This window comes from Nyctereutes procyonoides, unplaced genomic scaffold (genome assembly GCF_905146905.1).
Source record: "Nyctereutes procyonoides isolate TBG_1078 unplaced genomic scaffold, NYPRO_anot_genome, whole genome shotgun sequence".
NCBI lineage: Eukaryota > Metazoa > Chordata > Mammalia > Carnivora > Canidae > Nyctereutes > Nyctereutes procyonoides.
In genome coordinates, this window is record NW_026575036.1 from 24,423,999 (window position 1) to 24,448,508 (window position 24,510).

At 37.4% G+C, this 24,510-nt stretch overlaps 1 protein-coding gene across 6 annotated transcripts in view; it reads right to left on the reverse strand.

Moving 5' to 3' along the window:
• Positions 1-12,503: 12,503 nt before the first annotated feature.
• The window catches only part of SLC38A4 (solute carrier family 38 member 4), a 69,055-nt gene continuing 57,048 nt past the window's right edge, over positions 12,504-24,510 (reverse strand). For 5 of the 6 annotated variants that reach the window (XM_055318639.1, XM_055318638.1, XM_055318635.1 and 2 more), the window contains exons 13-16: positions 23,952-24,076; positions 18,466-18,610; positions 16,804-16,901; positions 12,504-15,416 (exon numbers count right to left, since the gene is read on the reverse strand). In XM_055318639.1, the coding sequence (XP_055174614.1) occupies positions 15,315-15,416; positions 16,804-16,901; positions 18,466-18,610; positions 23,952-24,076 (470 nt within the window). In that variant the 3' untranslated portion in view covers positions 12,504-15,314. Of the gene's footprint in view, positions 15,417-16,803; positions 16,902-18,465; positions 18,611-23,951; positions 24,077-24,510 lie in introns of those variants that run through there. The other variant, XR_008663564.1, reaches the window with a different exon arrangement.

Genomic DNA, 24,510 nt, shown 5'->3' on the forward strand with positions numbered 1-24,510 from the left:
TTTTTTTTTTTGAGGAGCCTCCATACTGTTGTCCAGAGTGGCTACACCAGTTTACTTTTCCATCAACAGTGCAAGAGGGTTCCTTTTTCTCTACATCCTCATCAACGCTCATTGTTTCTTGCAGTTTTTATCTTATCCATTCTGACAGGTATGAGGCGATATTTCATTGTAGTTTTGATTTGCATTTCTTTGAGTGATGTTGAGCAGCTTTTCAAGACTCTTTCTTGGGCTAATGGGGAAATAAACTGGTTAGATTGAGATTATTCCATCTATTAGTTTTAAGGCACTTTTGTAAAGTGGGCCTTATTTCTCTTGTCCGTTCGTCCTGGGAGAAATTATTAAATAGAAAGAAACTGACCTGGATTACTCCGGTCTGAACTCAGATCATGTAGGACTTTAATTGTTGAACAAACCCTTAATAGCTGCTGCACCATTAGGATGTCCTGATCCAACATCGAGGTCATAAACCCTATTATCGATATGGACTCTTGAATAGGATTGCTCTGTTATCCCTAGGGTAACTTATTCCATTGATCAAAAATTATTGGATCAATAAATTATATAGTATTTTGACAGGTTAGTCTAGATTTTTATCACTCAGGAGTTTTTTTATTTTCCGAGGTCACCCCAACCTAAATTGTTAACCCATAAAAATGGTGATACATTATGCCTAGTAGGTTAGTTAAGTCCATGTATTTGGGTTAATTAATTAAGGCTCCATAGGGTCTTCTCCTCTTATTGTTTTATTCCCACCTCTTCACCAGAAGGTCAATTTCACTGATTGGAAGTAAGAGACAGTTAAACCCTTGTGTAGCCATTCATACAAGTCCTTATTTAGAGAACAAATGATTTTGCTACCTTTGCACGGTCAGGATTCCATGGCCGTTGAACAGATGCCACTAGGCAGGCAGTGCCTCCAATACTGGAGATGCTGGAGGTGATGTGTTTGGTAAACAGGCGGGGTTTGTGTTTGCCGAGTTCCTTTTACTTCTTTCAATCTTTCCGTGGATGCATGCCTGTGTTGGGTTAACAATGGAATTGATAAGTATTTTATTTTTGGATTAATTTTATCTTGTTGTTAACTATCAGTGGATTATCCGTTTCTGATATAAGCTTATGCAGGGAGAAATAATTCTTGTTACTCATATTAGCATTGTTGTTTCTATATTTAAATAGATTAACCCAGTATAAAATTAGGAGTTGATTGAATATTGTTGGAATCGAGTGAGATTGATTGTTGAGCTTGAACACTTTCTCAATTGATGGCTGCTTTTAGGCCAACTATGGTAATATTGATATTTATTCTCTAAGGTTGTATCCCTTTTCTAAAGAGCTGTACCTTTTTAGATTATATTTTAAATTTACATTAAAATTATAGTTTTTTTAGGTAAATTTAAAGTTGAACTAAAATTCTGTTTTCGGGTAACCAGCTCTCTATCACCAGGCTTGTTAGGCTTTTCACCGCTACCTATAAATCTTCTATTTTGTGACATAGATGAGTTGATCCTGTAGATTGTTCATAGGTAGCTCGTCTGGTTTCTGGGGGGCTTAGTTTAAGTTCTTTTTGTTAAGCTATTTCTAGCTAATTAATTATACAAAAGGTAAAACGGGTAATCCGTGCTGTTTTGTACTTTTAAAATGTTTTTCATCATTCCCTTATGGTACTATCTCTATAGCTCCAATTAAAATTTCTACCTCCTATACCTTTGTGATTTAACTAAATGTTTTGTTTTAGAGTGATAAACTAATGTACTTTAATAATACACTAATTTATTACACTACTAATTAGTTTAATAATAAACTAATGTGCTTCAAACTAATGTACTTTAGTTTGAAGTTTGTTGGGCTAGCTTTTGTTCAAAGCGGTCATAGTGCATGAAATCTGGGTGTAAGCCAGATGCTTTAGTTAAGCTACACTTTGGTTGATCCAAGCACACCTTCCGGTATGCTTACCTTGTTACGACTTATCTCCTCTTGTATTTTAGTGTCGTTAATATGCGTGGAATTTTTACTTGAGGAGGGTGGCAGGCGGTGTGTGCATGCTTCATGGCCCTATTCAATTAAGCTCTCTCTTCTTGACTACTAAATCCTCCTTCAGTTTTTCATTTCATAGAAACTTTCCTAAAGTTGTTCTTAAAATAGGAAATGTAGCCCATTTCTTCCCATCTCATGAGTTACACCTTGACCTAACATTTTTATGCGACACGATTGTGTGTACTACTCTTCCTTTGGAGGGTTTGCCGAAGATGGCAGTATGTAGACTGTATCAGCCAGGGATGGGGAGGTTTATTGGGGTTTATCGATTATAGAACAGGCTCCTCTGGAGGGGTATAAAGCACTGCCAAGGCCTTTGAGTTTTAAGCTATTGCTAGTAGTTCTCTGGCGAATTATTTTGTTAATGGAATGATTTATGTTTAGAGTTGAGCATAGTGGGGTATCTAATTCCAGTTTGGATCTTAGCTATCGTGTAGTCAGAAGTTTTAAAGTCACTTTCGTAGTTTATTTTATGGTAACTGTAGCTTTTTATGGCTTAGTTAAGTTTTAACTGTAGTATAATATCATCTTAAACACGCTTTACACCGTGGGCCTATTAGTTTGGGTCAATCGTATGACCGCGGTGGCTGGCACGAAATTCACCAACCCTCTTTAGTAGAGCTTAGTGGGGCTGTGGCTTAGCAAGGTGTCAGGAGCTACTTTAGAGTGGGCTTGAGGGGGGTCCCTGGGTGGCCCACCGTGTAGCACCTGCCTTCGGCCCACGGCAAGACCCCGGAGACCCGGAATCGAGTCCCACGACAAGCTCCCTGCAGGGAGCCTGCTTCTCCTTCTGCCTGTGTCTCTGCCTCTCTCTCTGTGCCTCTCATGAATAAATAAATAAAATCTTTAAAAAATAATAAAAAAATAAATAGGAGTGGTGAGAGGAAGGCATTTTCCCCTGACCTTAGGGGAAAAGCTCTGTTTTTCCCCATTGGATATGATGTTGGCTGTGGGTTTTTCATATAAGGCCTTTATTATGTTGAGATATGTTCCTTCTATACCTACGTGCAGAGGGTTTTTATCATGAATGGGTGTTGTAGTCTGTCAAATTCTTTTTCTGCATCTATTGAAATGATCATATGATTTTTATCCTTTCTCCTATGGATGTGACCTATTATGTTGATTGTTTTGCAAATATCAAACCACCCTTGTATCACAGAAATAAATCCCACTTGATCATGTGTCTGACGTTTAATGTATGGTTGGATTTGGTTTGCTAACATTTTGTTGAGGATTTTTCCATCTATGTTCATCAGAGAGATTGGCCTATAGTTCTCCTTTATTGTGATGTCTTTATCTGGTTTTGGAATCAGGGTGATACTGGCTACATAGAATGAATTTTGAAGTTTTCCTTCCTCTTGTATTTTTTGAATAGTTTGAGAAGAATAGGGATTAACTCTCTGAATGTTTGGTAGAATTCACCTTGAAGCCCTCTGGTCCTAGACTTTTTTTGGTGGGGGTAGTTTTTTGATTACTGATTTAATTTCATTGCTGGTAATTAGTCGGTTCAAATTTTTCTATTCCTGTCTCAATTCTGGTAGATTATGTTCAAGTTATTTTAAACTCATATTAGCAGAGTGTGTGTAAGAAACTGTTAAGATAGATTAATAGAAAAACAATTCTAATAGGAAAAAATTGTAAAAGATATAAACAAGCAACTTTCCAGTGATGAAACAGTGGTTACAAACATATTTCTGAATATGTATAACCTTTAGATTAATTAAAACAAAATAATGTATTTCCCCATCATAAAGGCGACTAATAAATAATGACAATATTAAGGAGTTATCAAATTATAAGGAGATGAATATTGTCTTATGCTACCTGTAGAAGAATAAATTGATAATTATTTTGGAGAATAATTTGACAGCTGCTATTAAAGTTGTATGTGCTATTTGGCCCAGCTAGAGAAACACCTGCTTATGTATATAGGTAGATGTGAATTATGATCTGCAGAATTTTTGTAATAATGAAAGAATTGCAAACAATAAATGACTATGACTTGAGGAATAGTTAAGTACGCTATATTAAACAGTGGGGTTATCTTAGTTAAGGCAATAAACCCAGTCTACTGAAAATGAAAATTTCAAAAAATTATACTCTTAAAAAGTTATAGAATAAATATAGTATATAAACTTATGTTTAAAAATGATACAAAACAATTTTATAGTTTTGTCTATGACAAAGGTCTGCAAAGATATGTAGCAAAGTCTTCATACCAACTCATCCTGAGAGTGTGAAAGTAGAAACTCCCAGGCCTCTTAAAGAACTGGCATAGGATCATTTCCTCTACATGCTTTTGGTCAGAGCAAGTCTCAAGACCAGCCAAATTCAAGGGCACTTCATCTCTTGATGGGACAAGTGGCGAGCATATGAGCAGAGCTGGTGCTGGTGGGATTGACGGCAACCATCTTTGTAGACTGAAGACCATTTTCCTTCCCTTATTTCAGGCAATTAATATCGTCCAGCTCTTGGTTCTTTTGCCCACTCCTATATCAAAGCTTGCTTTTAAGGGAAGATTTTATAGGATTCTTTTACTTTAATTGAGAATTTAAAACAGATACACCATTCTAACAGGACGTTTATATTTTATATCTCTCTCTGATCGTGGCAAGAAATAATTTATCTCTTAGGGCAAGTTCAGGCATTAATAAGTGGGTGAAGTGTTTTTCAGAGCCTTGCTTTTGAGTCACACTTCATAGTTTTCTAAGTGCTTCACCTCTTCCACCCTCTTAAAAACTGGCTGGGGATAAAAGGGGAATGTCACCCTGGAGGGACTGAGTTCTCCATTCACAGATGCTGCCCAGAGCTTGGCTTTGAGCCTCTGAAGAGGTGTTCATTGCCTGGAACAGAGGTGTCTTTAACCATGTTTTGTCTGGGCCACAGTTGGTGGCCATGTCAGATATCAAGTAGGTGGAGGGGGACAAGAAGAAACTATCTACTCAAAAATACTTGGTGAGGACCATGTAGCTAGATACTACACAAGGTGCTGGATGTACCAGTAGTGAATGAGATGGGCTGAGTCTGCCCTTATAGAACCTGTAGTCTGCTGGACTATATATATAGACAAGGAACCAGCAAGTATAATATGCGTTAAGTATGATAGAGGGAGGTTATTACAGGAACCTACAGAGGGGTCTAAAAAACTAGACTGCTGCTAAGTCTTTAACAACTGGCTTTACCAATAAAACAAAACTAAACTAAAAGGAAACCCCCTGATTTGCCCGATTTGCCAATTCTCATGGTGTAAAGATGCCCCATCAGTTTCATGCTGCCAACATGATCTCACTAAATGGAGTTATTAAGAGAGTTGCAGCCCTGGCAAGCCAGCACAAGCCAACTGGACTACCCTACTGGATCTAAACAAGTAGCCCAAATACTTTCATAAAGCTCTACTAAACAGCACTTCATCTCACAGCAGGATTTATATTGAAAATGAACCATGTGATGAACATCCTTCACAGGTAAATTATTTGACAAAATAGTCCATTTTCTTTTCATTTTCCTACACAGCAAGATTACTGCCATCTTAGCAGCAGCTATACTCCTCCAGCAATGGCTGGACTTCAGCAGCTGGCCAAGATTTTTACCTTTAGAAGAGCTAAATGCAAAATGGCAACTGGTTTTAGTTCTCCTCAAATTGCTGAGTTTGCACAGGTTGAAGGAAATGCTGATTACCCATCTGGGAACAGAATTTTGGGCTGCAGACCAGGTTTAGACAATCTCTTACCTAGTAAAACTGGATGACTTTCCAAAATTTTAAGTTCTAAAGCTGGCAGTAATAAAATAAATATGCCTATCACTTTCTGGAGCACAAATTTTCCTTTGAGAAGAGAATACCAGCAACCAGAGCATAAAATAATCATTCTTGAGTAGTTTATTCACAAATGATCCTGATAAAACGCTCTGTGATCCAGTGCCAGGGAAGCTGAGCCATGATGGACAGGGAAGAACTGGGTTTCTGTCCTGCTCCCTGTACTTCCCAGGGCTGGTGGAAAAACTTCAGCTTAGGGACACTTATCCTGAACGTCCAACTAAGGGTAAAGATGGCTGTGTAGTAGCCTTATTGCTAGAGCTACAAACTGCCTGAGCCAGACTTAGAACTTAGACTAGAAAGGCCAGGTGCAAAGGTGGTTTTATCACCCAGGGTATGATCTACCTTGGTAAGTGTTCCCTGCCTGCTTGTGGGGATAGGGGTGGGGGAAACTGTGCCACTAGGGTGGAACATTCTATATGTATCAATTAGAATCTTTTGGTTGATTGTATTCCTCATATGTTCTTTATCTTTGTTGATTTTCTGTCTAGTAGTTCTATCAGTTTCTGAGAATTGGGTGTGGAAGTCTGCAACTAAATTGCAGATTTATCTTTCTCTGGTCAGTTTTCATTTCATGTCTTTTGAGGCTCTGCTTTTTGGTGTGTGTGTAAATTTAGGGTTAGTATGTCTTCCTGGTGGATTGCCTCTGGCAGGTACATAATAAAAGGACCAAAGGAACACCTTTATATCTCTAATAATTATCTTTTCGCTGAAGTCTACTTTATCCAATGTGAATATAGCCACATCTACTTTTCTATTTTTTTTTTTTTTTTGCATGTATGTCTTTTTATACCCCTTTGCTTACTTCCAAACTACCTGTGTCAGTGAATTTGGAGTGTCTTATCAATGTATAGTTAGTTGGGTCATGATTTTTATTTATTCTTTTAATCTATTTTTATTGGTCTACTTAGACCATTTACACTTAAGGTAATTATTGATGTTATTGCTTAAGTCTGCCATTTTATTATTGTCTCTTTGTTTTTCCTGGTTCTCATTCCTGTTTCTCTGTCTTAGGCTTCCAGTGGGTTGTTTAAACATTTTTGAGAAATTCATGTTTAGTTATAGCATTTCTCAGTGTATCTCTTTGTATAGTTTTTGTAGCAGTTGCTCTGAGTATTGTAGGATACATATATGACTTATCACAGTCTACTGGTATTGACATATTACCATCTGGAGCAAATTGTGAAAACCTCATTTCCATAAGTGCCTTTTACTTTTTCCACTTAAAAAAATCATTGCATTGAGTATTAGATGATAATGTTTGTTTTAATCATAAAATGTATTTATGAAGCTCATGAAGAAAAGGAGAGTCTATTGTACCCATATTTCTGGTCTTTCCTTTGTTCTTTCTTGATTTTCTAATTTTTTTGCCATTTTCTGTTTGAAGAACGTTCTTTAGTGCATCATTATGGGTAGGCCTGGAATCATTCACCTGGTTTTCCTTTTTCTGAGAACATTGTTGTTTCTGCTTTATTCTTGAAAGATAGTTCTGCTGGATATAGAATTTACTGTTGAAACTTTTCTCTCAGCGCTTAAAAAAATGTGCTGGTTCTTTGTAACTCCATGTGTTTTGATAAGAAATCCACAGACACTCAAGTGAGAGTTCCCCTATAGGTACTGTGTTTCCTGCAGAATGCTTTCAAGATTTTTTCCTTTAGTTTTCAGAAATTTTGATGATTATTTGCCTGTTTTTCTTTGGGTTTTCTTTTTGAGAATTCACTGAGCTTTTTAAGTATGTAGCTTGGTATCTCTCAACAAATTTGGGAAGTTCTCAGCCATTATTTCTTCAAATTGTCTTTTAGCTTTAATCCATCTCTTTTCCTTCTGGGACTCTGATAATATAAATGTTGACTTTGTTTTTGTCCCATGGGTCTAGAGCCCAGTTCTGTTCTATTCTTTCCTTTTCTAGTCTCTTTCCTATTTTTTGTTCAAATTAGATGGATTCTATTAATACTTAGGAATGTTGATTCTATTCTCCATTTCCATTCTACTGAGCACATCCAATGAATTTTTCTTTAAATTTCTGTTATTACATTTTTTAGCTTATAACTTCCAGTTGGTTCTTTTTATAAACTTTAGTTTCTTTGCTGGGATGTTCTATTTTTTCATTTGGTTCAAGAGAATTTATAATTGAAGCATTTTCAAGATGGCTACTTTAAAATTCTTGCTAGGTATTTGAACATCTAATTCCTCTCCGTGTTCATGTCAGTTGATTATCTTGTTCAGTTTGTAATTTTCTTGGTTCTCGGTATGGTGGGTGATTTTCAATTGTGTATGAGATTTTCTATTAAAATCTCATTGTAGCAAGTGGTCACTCTTTAGATTTGGCACATAGATCTTGGCCTACTTTGTGACTGTAGTACTAATCAGTTTAATTTTAAGAATCTTTGTTGTTTTATTTGGTCTACTTGCTTTATGATTTTGTTGGGGCTTGTACCGATTCCTGTTGGAGCTTCTCATAAGATAATGAAATGTGTTTTAAATTACTAAGTGTGTGGTAATTTGTTATAGGAGCAAAAGGAATCTAATACAGATTATGTGAAAAGTGTATGCATACATATGGGTGTGTACGTGTGGAGTGCAAAGTCAATGGAGGAATCATTTTTTTTGTGTATCCTGCTGTGCTTCTTCATCTTTTTTCCTGACAACTTCAATGTCTCCTTTAGAATTCAACGCAATGGGCATCTGCTGCTAGAAATCTGACTACTCTCCCCAAGCTTGACCTAGGCATTCCCCTTAGAGGCTCCATGGCATTTGGATATATATGGTATATGTAGAGCATTTTCCATTTTATATTATAACTATTTGTATACATGTGCCCCTTCCTCTATACTGTAAGCTCCTTAATAGACAAAGACTAATTTGTATTCTTGTGCTTAGGACAGTATCTGATACATGGTCTTCATTGAATAAATGTTTATCCATTAATTTATTCAACCTGAGTGGCAAGGTGGAGTAGTCCCCAGAAACATTTGACTGATTCTAACTCATTTAAAGGATCACGCTGCAGAAATCATTGTTGCAAGATATGCTTTGGAGCTCCCCAATGACCTCTGATTTATTGACTGTCAAGCATTTGTTGTAGAGATATGACTGTGCTATAAGGACTTTGATTTCCAGTTATCACAATCTAAATCATCTTGGCGATTGCATTACACAAAAATTATACCAACAGAAATGAAAAAACTGAAGCTCAATAAAGTTAAATGACTTGCCCAAACCATGGATCTGAAATCCTGGTCTACTGGCTATGCTATATCATCTTATTTAAGTCCTTTTCATGTTCAACCTCTGGCAAGGGTCTGCCCCATCCTTCCAACTTCTGCTTCAGTCACCAATAACTATTCCCCAATTGTGAATTGTACTCTCATCCAATTCTGCCTTTAGAGTCAGCTGAAAATACAAAAATGTATAGAAATTGGCAGCACGTTTTATTTTTTCCAGAAAATATAAAGTGATAGAAAAATGTTTCTCTAAGTTCTTTTTTTACAACTATAAAAAATACAACTATAAAAAAATACATAATCTCTGTAGGAAATTTAGAAAATGACAAATATCACTTATTACCTTGCTACCTATGATATCTTTTATCATATATGTCTATTTCCTTTTCTTCCTATTTCCTATCTTTCTATTCCATGCATTTTTAATATGTAAAATTGGTATAATAAAGCATTTATTTTGTTTTTTTTTCCACTTTAATGTCATACCATAGTTTTTCATTTTTTTTGGTGATTATTCAAAAACATTTTTAATCACTATGTCCTATTCCAGCCTATGAAGGTCTTAGAATTTATTCAGTCATTCCACAGTTTTTGGACATTTGGAATGCTTAAAAAATGTAGCTCATTATATGGTGAAAGACTACATTAGTAGACAGAAGTAAATTTACTTCTCTGATTTCTTCCTCGGAATAGATTCTTAGAAAAGAATTATTGTGGGACACCTGGGTGACTCCGTCAGTTAAACATCTGTCTTCAGCTCAGTTCATGATCTCAGGGTCCTGGGATCAAGCCCTGCATCAGGATCCCTGCTCAGTGGGGAATCTGTTTCTCCCTCTCACTCTCCCTCTGTGTTAAATAGATAAAGTCTTTAAAAAAAAGGTTAGTGGATCAAAAGACATGAACGTTGTGTTTCCTAGTTTTCTATTGCTGTAACAAATTTCACAAACTTAGCAGCTTACAACAATGCTCCTTTATTATTTACAGATCTGGAGGTCAGAAGTCTGGCTGGCTCAGCAGAGTACTTTGCTTAAGGTCTCTTGAGCTTCAGATTGAAGTGTTGGTGCTCTGGGCTCCTAGCTGGAGACTCAGGAGGAGAACCATTTTCTTGGCTCATTTAAGTTGGCAAAACTCCTTTCCTTCTGTTTCCACATGGTCTCTTCTATCTTTAAGCCACCAGCGGCAGTTTGAGTCCTTCTCATGCTTTGACTCTTTCTGACTTCAGGTGAAGAAAGTTCTCTGATTTTAAGCGCTCATCTGATTAGATCTTTGAGGAGCTCTTCTGCCGGCTACACACATCCTTAGGTGTCTTTAAGTGTTGCCAGCATGGTTTCCAGGGAAGCTGGGCCAAGATTTCTGCCACCAACATTGAATGAATGTTCAGCTCCCTACCCTCACCAGCACAAATGATTACCTTTTCTTTCTTAGTAACATGACAGACAAAACAATTGTACTTGTGTAGTTTTTTTTTAAGACTTTATTTATTCATGAGAGGCACACACAGAGAGAAAGGCAGAGACACAGGCAGAGGGAGAAGCAGGCTCACCATAGGAAACCCAATGCGGGACTCCATCTCAGGACTTTGGGATCATGCCCTGAACTGAAGGCAGACACTCAATGGTTCAGCCACCCAGGCGTCCCTGTACTTGTGTTTTTACTTGCAGGTCTTTGACTCCTAGTGAGGTCAAACTATGTATTTTTTTCTTCTGTGATCTCATGTCCATTGCCCATTCTTCTATTAGTTTCTTAGTAGTTCCCTTATTGGTTTTCATTATCCATTCATACATTAAGGATGTATTGGTCTATATTTTATAGGAGTTGGTGTTTTGTTAATTGCTCTTTCATGCACTGCTATATAATCAACGGTCCATCATTGCCCTTGTAATTTCCTCCACTGTGTCTTACTTCCCCAGGCAGCTGTCACGTTGTTCTTCCTAAAATGCCATTGCTTCTATATTCCTTATTGCGTTTGTCCACTTTGGTGTGTGGTGTGAAGAAAGGCTCTAAACGGATTTTATTTTCCAGGCAGTTTCTTCAGTATGGTCTACTGAATAATTAGTATCCAATATTTTCTGGGAAAAGACAGTCACAAGAGTACATGCCATAAAAGCATAGGCTCTGCAAAACTGCTTCCGCAAGTGAATGGAAACACAGAATCTAGAGGAAATGGCATGACTTCCAAGCTGATCAATAAGAACCACATGAAGTGATTTCTCCTGTTTCATCTGTATGTGCCTATAAGAAAGGGCTGAAAAAACTAATGAAGTTGATTACAAGCAGCCAGAAAGGGTTTTTGATGTCCTGGGACTATCTAAGTAGTACTAGGTCTCCTAACCAAGAGTCAAAGTGACTAGGCAAAGGTTATTCTTAGTCAATTACCTATAACAAAACAAGAACTATATTCAATAAAGCTCACTACAAGACAAGAAAACATACTACCCACCTTCACCCCCCCAAAAAAGAGAAAAAGAAAACTTACTCTCTACATTTGAAAATCTTAGCATTAATTATAACAATACCATCCTAATTAATTTTATCTCCATAAGACAGGAATTGCAGAGCCTCAAGCTATAAAGACAGGTCCCAGAAAGATAGAATTAAGATACCTTTAGGCAAATGAGTAGGCATGTCATAGATTGAAAAAGGTGTTTGCCATCTGACAAAGGACGTGTGTCCAGAATGTATAAGGAACTGACAAATCCACAATAAAAAGACAAACAACCTAATTCTTAAAATGGGTGAAGGATTTGAATGCACACTTCATAAAAGGAAACCTGAATGGCCGTTAAACACATGGAGAATTTTCAATACTCATCACCAGGAAAATGAAAATGGAAATGAAAATCACAAAGAAATACCATTTCCCACCCACTTGAAAGGCTATAAAGTACAATGCCTGGGGTTGGCAAAGCTTTGGAACAACTGGAGCTCGTATATATTCTGAGTGAAATGAAAATGGTTGAAACAATTCAGAGAACTACCTGGAAGTTTCTTAGAAAGTCAAACACACCACTTAGCACAGGTCTTGTCTCTCCCACCAACTGTTGATTTCTACCCAATCCTCTGCACTCCCATGTTGCTTTCTTTCTTTCAGATCTTCCATGTCTTTATTTTACTATTTTCATATTTCTTCTATTCTCTTTCCATCCCAAGTGAATTATCCCTAATTAGCCATAAAGAAACACATTTTCCCACATCCATTCTAGGAGGTAAATATGTGATGATATAAATGAAATGACTTAGATTAGCTGCGTATTTTGCCAAAATAAGATGGCAACTATTTTTTTTGACAGCTATAAATGTTAGTTACGTGTCAAGAGTAACAATGAAAATGGAACATATACCAATAGACAAAAGACAATATTTAGACCTAAAACGTTTTTCACATGCAAATAATTTATAGCCTTCAAGAATAGAAAGAAATTCAAATCATAATCATTTGAAAAGTTCATTTATTATATACCAATATACACTTTCTGTAATAAAAAAAGCCTCCCAGTACATTGAACCATCTTATAAATGAAATAAGAAAATAAAATTTTCATCTGTTCATAAATGGGGTTAAATTAACCAGTACAAGATACGATATGTAAGTCTGCCCTGCAGTCTATATGAGCTCTAATCCTGAAAATGGCCAGGAGAAAAGAAATGGTGCTTCATTATTTGGCACTGTAGTATTGCTCTTGAATATCTGTATAATTACAGAGGTTGATATTTTCAAGTTGGTTATTTCAAAGGTGTAAAACATTAAAAATATATACAGATTTTATGCTTTCCCAATTTTTAAAATTAATCTTTGATATTTACATTTAAATACATTCAGATTAAACTTTTTTTTTTTTAAACACATAGAAGGTGGCTTTTTCCACTTTCTATTTTGGTACACTCTTTAGGTGAATGTAAATGGAAACGTATCTTGAAGATGCTGTTTGGCAAATAATTTCCAATAATAATGACTCAAAAGTTATGATAGTTTCTAGTAATGCTCAATTTCCATAACAAAGTGCACCATTTGACAGTATTACCTCCAGAAAATACTACATAAAACAAATGTGTATTTTCTTAAGGCACATTTTAAAGCAACTATTGAAATACGATTTAATATTATACTTAAATGATAGTTGTATTTCATACTTGGCTTTATACTAAAATATAAAAATATGCAATAAATGTTCTTGCTACTGATTTGGGGGTAAAAAAAGGTGGCACATTCCAGAAATTCTGGGCAGTGAGTGCTGGTTTTTAAATCCATTTCATGTAAATGTTGTAGAAGTGAGCAAGAATAATAGTTTGCTTCTCTCTGTAGTGTTAGCACTTCCGGTTTTGTGGAGAACCATTTAACATAGTGTTAAATGGCAAATGAATGTCAGCATACTCCCGTGCAAGCCAAAATGAACTAAATCCTATCTTAGACATGCTAAGTTAAAAGAATAACCTCAGTATTGATAATTATTTGCAAATAACTTATTTTCTTGTAGATGATTGTGTTATCATTGTAAACATTGAAGAGCATTACTGAACTATATATAACTTAGGTTTCAAATTTAAAATATTCCTAATAGACAGATACATAAGAATGGATTTTTGAGCCCATCAACTTAATTCCCTGCCCCACCCTCAATAATATAAACGTTTTGACTGTGAAGAGAGAAAACTACACATGTAAAAAATAAAAATCAAATGTACCATACGTTAAAATTCTGATGACTACAGAATAAGATTATATACATAAACATATAAGCAATCACAGTTTCCTGCACTGAATGTTTATCAAATAAAAATGTATCAAACAATACTGGGTAATGTAGCTCCACACGAATCGTGGTCTATCGAAAAATTCTGAATGACAATGGAAGACGAGAGGGAGAGCATTGTTCAATGACAAAAGCATGACAAGAGGACTAGGAATAATATTGAAAAGCAGATGCTTCCAGAACAGGCAGTTTAGCAATAAGCATTATTTTTGTTGTTGCTCTATAATTTAAATAAAGCCCCTCTCTCTGTTTAGTAAGATGTTTTAACGTTTATCAAAAAAAATATTGAACAAAGAAGGCATTCATTCAATGTCACAAACAGAATGGGCAAAACATTCCTTTACTGTTGACACTAAGGTGTTCTAGCCTGGTGTCTGTTCATTCATGTATGTACCTTACAGGGACAGTTCATAAGACATGCAGGCATACCCCGGAGATCGCAGGTACGGTTCCGGACCACCACAATAAAGCAGACATTACAATAAAGCAAGTCAAATAGATTTTTTTTTTTTTTAGTTTCCCGGTGCATATACAAGTTATGTCTACACCATAGTCTACTAAGTGTGTAATACTATTATGTCTAAAAAAATGTACATACCTTAATTGAAATACTTTATTGCTAAAAAATGCTAACCATATCTGAGCTTTCAGCAAGTCTTAATCACTGATCACAGATCACCATAACAAATATAATAATGAAAAAGTCCGAAGTCCTGTGAGAATTACCAAAATGTGACACAGAGACACAAAGGGCAGACGTTGTGGGAAAAAATGGTGCTTAAGGCAAGGTGGCTGCAAACCAATTTGTAAAAAAACAAAAACAAAACTTCAGTATCTGCTGAGCACAATAAAGCAAAGCACAATAAAACGAGGTATGCCTGTGTTTAGTAAGCTGTTTTAGCATTTACCAAAAATCTATTGAAGGAAGAAGTCACTATTTCCACGTCACAAACAAAATGGGCAAAATATTCCTTTACTGTTGAGAATAAGATGTTCTAGCCTGCTGTCTGATTATTCATGGACAGTTCAGAAGACCTGCCTTTTGTCTCTGTTATTAAATAAACCCAGAGAATTTGGTGCTGGATTGGGGGAACGCATTAAGCAGTGATAGCTTTGCCACCAGGGCATTTTTGTTTGATGTTCTCAGAATACAAGTATTTGGTACTTTGACGGGGGGAGGAAGGGTATTATCTGATGACCATTACATGCAGCTACCCTTATTCTGCTTGTACAACAGCAAAAATACATCCTCTCACACTGCTCTAGGAAAACCTGGGTAGAAATGTGCACCACAGATTTTAAACATATAAACAGCCATTCTTGACAAAAATGATGCCTTTCCTCTTCCGCAGGTGCCTGGTGATGTTACTATAAACATCTTTGGAATCTTCCTGTTATTTCCTATGAATAACATTCCAATCAATAGAACTCAAACGTCTCTTGCAGCATGATTTGCAACCATTTCCAATAGAAAAAGTATTTTTCCTTGGGTTAGTGATGCTTGGAATTTGGGGGATTGTAAATCCAGTCAATTATAATGAGAGCCATGCTTCCAATCATGAAGATGATTCCAACCACAAGGAAAATTAAAGCCTGTAAGTCAGAGAGAACTTGTTAGGGGACACAGAAACCATGTTTAGCACGGTTTGCTCTTATAAGTTGTTTACTTATAACAACTGGGCAGCAATCTGATTGGCATGTTGAATCGTATTATGCTTTTAGCTCAGATGTCTGTTCCTAGCAGTTCAGTGACTTTAGAACCCAAGAAATGGTTGATTTGATACATTGAAATGATGGAATATCCTATAATCCTGTAAAAATCAAGTGACAGAAAAGATCTAATGATATTGAGTGTACTCGCAATGTTTTAGGTGAAAAAGGACCGGTCCTAAAAGGGCATATCATAGTATATTTAATAGGATTAAATTTTATAAAGCAAACAAATAAGAACAAAAGCCTAATCTATGTTGTACATTTCTTTTAAAAAGCGTGTGTATGTGTGTGTGTGTGTGTGTGTACACACACCAGAAGAGGCCTTATATATTACCACTTAGTTCAACCTCCTCATTCTATTTATGAGGGAACAACAGCTAAAAATTTTTTTTTCACTAGAAAGGATCTAGGAGAGAATTGTACTCATTTTTATATCTGGTCAAACTCAGAATGGGTCACAAACAGGGCTAGTAATTTGCCAAGGTCACACTGCAGTCCGAGCAAGATGGACCAAAGAGGGTAGGAATTCGGGGGTGAGATGATGGGAGGAGCTTTTGATACCAAGTTGTCCTGAAGTCCCTGAACAGCCTTGAGGGATGAATGACTCTCCAGAAAAATTCAGTGTAACTCGTCAAGAGGCATTGCTTTTAAGCATTAGGTGTCAGACTTTATTAAAAAGTCATTGATAATAATTATCAGAAAAACAATTATTTCTGGCATATGTTTCCATAGAATCATTTTGGAAAATAACTATGCTCTAGTTTAATAAGATTATATTTTGTATCTAGAGAGGTCAACTGGAAAAGGAATGGTTCTGTCCTGGATCTCCGTCCACACCAGGGTATTATGGAGGGGGAAACAAAGCAGCATCTTTTCTTTTGGCCTTACACACCTAACGGATATGACTAAAGTGTTTAAATTATTTCTTAACACTGCCAGGGAGCCTAATACCTTCCCACAAAATTTCCCATAGACAGTGCTGTGGTCTTGGTGGTGGAAACTGGTATACATGCATGCCTGCGGAAAACTCCATTAGTGTTGGGCAAATAGAAAGAACTCAACACGAGATCTTTGACAGTATGAAAGGAAGAAATCCAGGAATCCTCACCGTACCCGAAATCCACCCCTGTTTCTCTCCATTACAGTTCCAGCTAATCTCTGATGTTTGGCTCTTGTTCATCAATTTTTTGAATCACGTGTATTTTCTGCTTTACTGTAAGTAGCCGAAGAGCAACTTATAATGGGGTGAATTGCAAACCTTACTTACCCCAACCTTCTGTGGTGACCTGAAAGGTTCTTTCTTGACAAGTTTAAGATAAAACACTGCTGGAAGAATGAAGATCAGCATAGTGGCAGAAGAAGCCCCTGAGGAGAGAAGCACAGGACAGGTCAATGTCTTTTTCAGCAAGGCAGAGACTCAAGGTCTTGCACTTTAAAGAACCAAATCCAGGGCACCTGGGTGGCTCAGTGGTTGAGCATCTGCCTTTGACTCAGGTCATGATTCTGGAGTCCCTGGGATCGAGTTCCGGGTCGGGCTCTCTACAGGGAGGCTGCTTCTCTCTCTGTCTATGTCTCTGCCTTTCTCTCTGAATCTCTCATAAATAAGTAAATAAAATCTTAAAAAAACAAAAAGAAACTAAATCTATCATTCCTCTAATCTTTGCACTAAAACTACTATATATTCACTCATCTTGGTTGCTTATGCAAAGAAGATATGTTTATAAGAAAATTAAAATATCCCTAACATCACAGTTGTATAGCACGTGCACATAGCAAATAATAAATAACAAAAAAGGTTGCCTATTAACAATTCATAGAAAATTGAAAATATAACACCCATTAAGGAAGCTGAACTCATCACACACCCTTCTTATCCACTTTAAACTTTCCAAGTTGCTTACACCTAATCTTTAAAAAATTTTATAGTATATTTAATATTTGAGTAATCCCTCAAATCAGGAGATGAATACTAAATTATTAGGCTACACAGTCAGGAGGATATGCTTTATGAGACCAATCTCCTTCACCTCCAAAGGTGGCCGTCAATGCTCAGCAGATCCTGACAGACTTGAGGAAGCATCCTGAGGGTAAAATCTATCTTCCTCACTTTCTGATTCGGATTTAAGACCTAAATCTAAGTCACAGATCTATTCCAAGTCACTGATATTCTCCAATTCTGAAAGTTCATGTTATGCCAGTTTGCTTTGGGGAAGACCTAGATTAGTACCTATTTTTGCTAATTGGAATCTGAGGAGGATTTTTGCCTTTCAAAAAAAAAAAAAAAGGGGCAACAAGTGAAAATAGCATTCAGAATTTGCTGCACGGTGAGCATGAACAGAGGGGAGCCCACCCTGAGCTGTGAGAGTGAGTCACCAGATTCTTTGCCTGGGAGCTGCCCTCCAACTCAGCAGTAAGCTGTCATAGCTTTTGAACGATGTCTGAATATCTGTGTTTTATCTCCATGTATTTTCTGCATTTGTTACCAATACGTATCCTAAGGTATCAGGAAAGCCCAAGGAGTTTATTTTTTTATGTCTGGGATGCTCAAATATTTTCCCATATAAATGGATGGTAAATTGCTTTGGTTTATGCCTTTTAGGCTTACAAAAGGTCTCATAGGAATGCTCGACTTTTGGATGGGGGATGGTGGAGAAGCTGTAGATGACTTCTGTGGGCTCAATTTCCTCATCTGTCAGAAAAGGCAGCTGGACTAGATGACCTCTAAGGTTTTTTTCTGATCCTATGAATAACTTCCCGAGTCACCCGCAAGGGAGGGGAGGTGGCCAGCTGGAGTCCTGTTGGACTAATAAGAATCCCATGAGCCTAAGATGGACCAGGGATCCTTGCCCTCCCATCCACCAGCTCCCTGTCTGCCATTTAAGGAGGTATCAGCTTGAGTTGACTAAATAAAAGCTTTACTCAAACTTACCTATGAATCCAAAGATGTATTTTATAGTTGGCACGAGGATGACCAGAACATTATTGAGTGCAAGAAGTATGGCTGCAATTAAGAAATGTCTTATCCAACTGAAGGGTCTTTTGGGAAATAAGAGTGTGGTCACTGATGTACGAATCTGCAACAAGAAAGTTCAAAGTTGATTTTAACTACAATTTCAGATATCCTTGTCACTCTAAAGCATCTTCTGTGTTTTTTCCTTTTCCTCCCAGAAAATATCTCGACGCTGATTTATCTTTCAAACTTTCAGTACCGTGGCAAAATATACATAACATTTACCATCTTACCCATTTTTAAGGGTACACGTTGGTTAAGTACAGTAATATTAATATATTACAATACAGAATACTTGATTCTGACATTCGTTTGAGAGGGTATTTTCCTTGTGCTCACCTCAGCTTTCAGATTTTTTTTCTTCAAAATTGTCTCAGAAAGATATAAAATAACAGGTAAGACACAGAATTCAGGGTAAGATCCTTGTTGATTCCTAAACACGTCTTTTAGACGGGATTAAGTATTAAGGGCAGGCATTGCATTGATTTATATCCTGCTCATGAACAGAATTTTTACAAATCTGTTTTTTTTAAAACTTGGCATTCATTGTATTTAGCATTTTTGCCACATGATGTTTTTTTAAAAGATGGTATTCTTGGTATTTACTCCTCTCTCTTTTTTTCCCTTTTCCCTCCCCTCTTCCCAATTCTAGATTATAAATGTACAAGAAGCAAAGAGTAGGACCTAATAGTTTTAACATTCTTTAAAGTTTCCAGTTCGGTGTCTTGCACGCAGCAGGCACTCAATAAATGTTGAATCAAACTGAACGGAACAAACCCCTTCCCTCCCTTCAGGAGCCTTATAGACTTCAGCCCTATTTCAGGAGCTACAATAAGTAGGTGAAGAGTCAAGAGAGGCTCCATCTGTAGCAGCCTTTCAAGTTACTGTGCTGTAACCGGATCAAAAGATCCTTGTGGGCAGAGGGAATGCCCTGCATGTTTGAACAGCTTAACAAAGTAGAAAATACTCTTATCTTTGGAATCTTTTAGAGGATACTTTTTGACTTAGTGGAATTAGTCTCTTGGCTTTTCAATAAATGAGCACTTTAGGTAGGCTAGGACTTCACATTCTTAGAAATGCTGGAATTGATTTTTCACTTAAAATTTTACTTCTGAAGACTCTAACTGGTGGAGAGATGGGAACTCATTTAAGACAGAAAATGTAAAATACAGTTAGAAACACATGTAGGAACGACAAAAACTTGAGCCGGATTGCTTACAGTGTCTAATGTGACATTCCTTTCATACCACTCCCCTCGAAATTAAAGCCATCTGTTTAGGTTTCAAAAGCAATTTCATTTCCAGAATGGCAAACCAGATAGTCTCTGGAAATGGTTTAAGGGTGACTTTGTAAAGGATTTTAAAAATTGGATTAGTGAAAATTATGAAACTCGCTCTGAAAAGTAGGCTTGAAGAAAGCAAATGGTTTGATTACATTTCCCCCAGCTGCCCATACATTCTACATAATGATCCACAGTTCGTGCTTCCTCAATATTGTCCAAACTGGTCTTATTAGGCTTAAAAATGAGCTTTCTCTGGCACATCCACATGGCTTAAGGATTTGTTTGTCTGAAAGTGCTAAATTTATAGAGCGAACAAGTAGGATGCAGGTTATTAACAGGCAGAGGTGATACGTATGGGATTTTGCCTTTTGTTAAAATAATACTCTTTATTCAATAGGTTGAGTTAGAGGTAAACCTATTCGTACAGCGTCCCTGAGAGTGAATGCAGTTTGCTAAGGTCTCATGGCTCCCAGAAAGACCGAGGTTTGGCCTGATGATGTAAGAGTACAGAAGGTTTACAGGAATTGAGGTCAGAAGGAATGGTGAAAACTTGCTACTCATAGCAAATAAAGAATAACAAAATCCCAAACAGAACTGAAGGCATACGGAATTGCCAGTGCATTCCTAGGAAGGATAAGAGGGCCCACAGGGAGAGAGCAGGCTGCTGCTGGTGGAGGCGGTGGTGGAAAGGAGTAGAAGAAAACTGCTGGTCATTCTATGTTAAAATGCCACCTTGGGAGGTGAGCCTGGATCAATAGGTCCGCAGCAGTTCTGTTTACCCTATGTCACCCTGTTACCCACAAAGCACTGCCTCCTGTTCCACTTATCTAAGTGCCTTTTCTCTACTGACACAAACTGATAAGAACCTGGAAATGTGGGTCAGATGCTGTGCATGGAGGGGGGAGGAAGTCCATAGCAACAGCCATGGCCTCTGACCCAGTATGATTCTGGAAAGGTCCTGGGCAGCTCTAGAAAAAAACATCTGTTATTTACAGAGAGAGTGTTTGGAATAGGAATCTGTTGGGGGGGGGGGGGCAGGTATGTTCTACTCTGGGGACCCAATGAGGGGCAGAGTAGAAGAGGGAACTTTAGGTCTGAACTCTTAAAAAAAAATCAATCCTATTGTTTAGAAGTGAATCACAGCTTCACTTTCTAAGATTGCTTAGGACAAGAGTGTTGGAAATATCTGCGGATCACTGGAGTATCTGGGGATCACTACTCTATTCCAGTCCATGGCAACATCTGCCATATTTCTATGTCTATATCTAACAGGGGGTCTGAAGGCAGCATAAACGTAAAGAATGATTTCACTATCAGAAGATAAAATAGAAGCAGCTAGAGAATCTGAGATGTGATCTTTAGGTTTTTTTAAGATGTGGCAAATGGAATGTGAGTCGGTGTTCTTGATAAACTCATTAGGATTATCTGGTTTTCTGTTTTTCATGGTGATGTGTGAACTTTACTGCATAAAGGGAAGTACAAGCTGAAAATGGTATTAATAGTCTTTGGGAAGGACGTGCAGCACCGTAATGGACAGGCCTGCCTGTACCACCCCACCCCAACGATGGAAACAGAAATGTTGGGATACGAGTGAAAAAGTAATTCACTTCATTTATTCATTTGTTTGATAATCATTTTCGCACTCAATATGTGTCTTTTATTAAGAAGGGAAACACTGACCTAACTGGAGAAAATAAAGAAAATAAATGGAATCATCAAAGGAAAATCCATCCAACCACCCAAGAACAGCAACACCCTTGTCGTATCTTCTTGGACTTCTAAGAAAAAGAGACACTTGACATTTGTTGAAAGAGGTAGAATATAAAATTATTCCTAAACTTGAGAGGTTTTAATCCTAATAGATTAGGTTTTATTTTTATTTTTTTTATTATTGGTATGTGGGGATGTCAAAGCAAAGTAAATAAACTTCTTATTGGTCAAGAGTTTCTTAATTCAAAGAAACCACCGGGAGAACCCTGCTGTGCGTGACTCAGTGGTGGGCATGTTGAAAATGTGGCTGTAAATCATAAGGAACAAAAACGCCACTAATAACTTCTCTCACCTTAGGGGGAAAAGTGTTTGAAGGCAGCCTTGTGGTTTTGACTGGGGCAAGGAGGCTTTTTTCTCCTCCATGTTCACTTTTATGTCCTCCATCATACCCATGGCGGCTTGGTTCATTTAGCCCAGATCCTCACCCAAACTGAAGTTCATGGCAAATGTTCAAGGGGAACAGCCTGTGCTTTTGCCAGAAAAAGGCAGTTTGTCCTCCCAAGAATAGGCAAGATTCATTCGGAGACCATTTCTCTTGGCAACCATTGTTGATCTCCTGAGCCAGTCACCATGCACATCCCTAACCTCCAGGACTTTTAACCCAGGGGAGAAGGTGGACCCTTACACAGTTCATCTCAATGTAACATTGTAAGGTCAAAGACAGAATTATGTGCAAATGTTTCATAAATGCTAATGTCGGGTGAAAAAAACTGTTAAGGATAACAAATAGTTTTTCTGAAATTTGGTCCTCATAGTCAGTTTTGATACTAAGGGCCATCAAATGGGAGATGTTTCCTGATAGTTATACCAGTGTCTTAATTGTCATGAGAGAAAGAACTTCTATGGGGAGATCTAGGTTTTAAATGTTGAAGTGAAATTACCATCAGTAAATGAAAGGCTAACTTCCACTTCCCATTATCTTGACCCCAGCCATCAGTGTCCTGCTGTGAGCACTGCATGAGTCAACTGTGACTGACTAACTACAAGACCACGGCCAAGTCCATTAATCTCCTGAGATCACAACATGAAAGCGCTATATTTAGGGTTTATGAATAAAACAATACAGAAGCACGTAACAGATTTCTTTTATAAATTACTTTGATTCAATAATGATGTGAGTGCATATTGTGCGCCAAAAATTAATGAGTGATATCTTTACACAGAAAAAAGGGGCTTTCAACATTCTTTCCTCAGAGACACTGTTTGCTTGGAAATTTTACCCTATGGTTCGCTTTCTGTCTACAGCTGTCTTGTGCCTTGTACCCACGATGGAGCTGATTTTAGGCTAAAGCTGTGTGCATGTCATTTGAAATACTTGGAGACATATGAGAGGCAAGATATTATTTAAGAGTAAAATATTAGTCCTCCTGGTAATAAGGATCTGATTTCATGCACTCATGGAAAAGGAATGTGTCAAAAAATATTTTGGCACACAAGCTGCATTTAAAGTGACCACAGTGTCATTATAGGAGTAGTCCTCACATGCTGGGCCCTGTATGGAACATTCTGTACAGGCTGGTGCTGGTTACCATGTCGCTTATTTTCCCCCCTAAAATGAATGAGTAAATTCAGTGTTTATGAAAGGAGAAGAGTTGGCAGGAGAAGGTAGACCTGTGTTTATCCATAGGTGGTGGTTTTAACTCACGCGGCCCAAATCTCTTCAACCAGCCCTGCTCTGTGATCCCAGAACAAGTGACGCCAAAGGCAAATGCCAAGAAGGGGAGATCCCAGTATGAGTCTGGTAGAGCGTATATCAGTTTTAGGGATCGTAGAAAAGATATATGATGGATAATATAACTGTTTTTCAAGAAATTTAGCTCTAGCATGTAATTTCCTTAAGAGGATTCCCCTTCTCATTGGTTTTCAAGGAATCAGATTAAGTGACTTTTGAGTGTCACTGCAACTCAACAAACCAAGGGTGGGGGGAATTAAATACCTTCAAAACTGGTGAAAATGCAATGAATTGAAAAGTAATGTAGTTTTGCTTTCAAGTTTCAGTAGCTCTGTGAAATCCTACTCATTTCTACTAACCCACAAGATAGAAACCCAGGATCCGCTTTTCGAATTTGAGCTTAACAATGAATTTTCATCTCAATAAAGCTGGAAAATATAGAAATATACTTTGTGACTTTTTGCCCCCTAGATTTTAAAAGTGTTTAACATCTAAGAGTATTTGTTGTAGCTACATATTAAATTATCCATTTTAAATGGCTCCACAGTGCTATACAAAAATAACGTCTTCACGCATTGCGATTGCAAAGTCACATTATAATTAAATCCACATCAAATCAGAACATATGTACTAATTTAAGAGGTTAAGCAGGATTCTTTCATCAAAACTTCAGGTACTTACTGGGAACAGGACAATGGGCACTGTTAATGTCACTGCCACAAGGACCGCCAGGCGTACCATGAGGAGAGGGGTGTCAAATGTGTATACTTTGCTGTAAGCATGCAGTAATTCATCTTCAACTTCTCCTACAAAGAGGAAAAAGAGAATGGGTTCACTTGCCATTGTCAAGTCAATAACAACAGCAACATTTTAGAAAAGGAACATAGTACGATGGGATGAAAAAAATAAAAACCCAGGTGTGGGAATCTAGACATCTGTTTTAATCCTGTCTCTGAGCTTAGTAGTTAGTTGTGTGACCTTTCTTCAAATGAACAAAGGAACCCTGAAGCTTATAAAGTTGCAGAAACTAGGATAAAATTATGAAGGTGACTCTAGCTCATTTGCTTCGTGAGAAGTCCATCTCTGCTATTTGGAAGCCTCACAAAAGAGGTGACAGGCTGAGGTGCTTTGGTTGAAGGGGATGAAAGGCCCAAGCCCCACCAGCCTGTCCCTCACATCCTGCCAACCCCCCTCCACTCCCACCTGCCAAGTGAGTCTTGACATATTGACATAGCTCCTC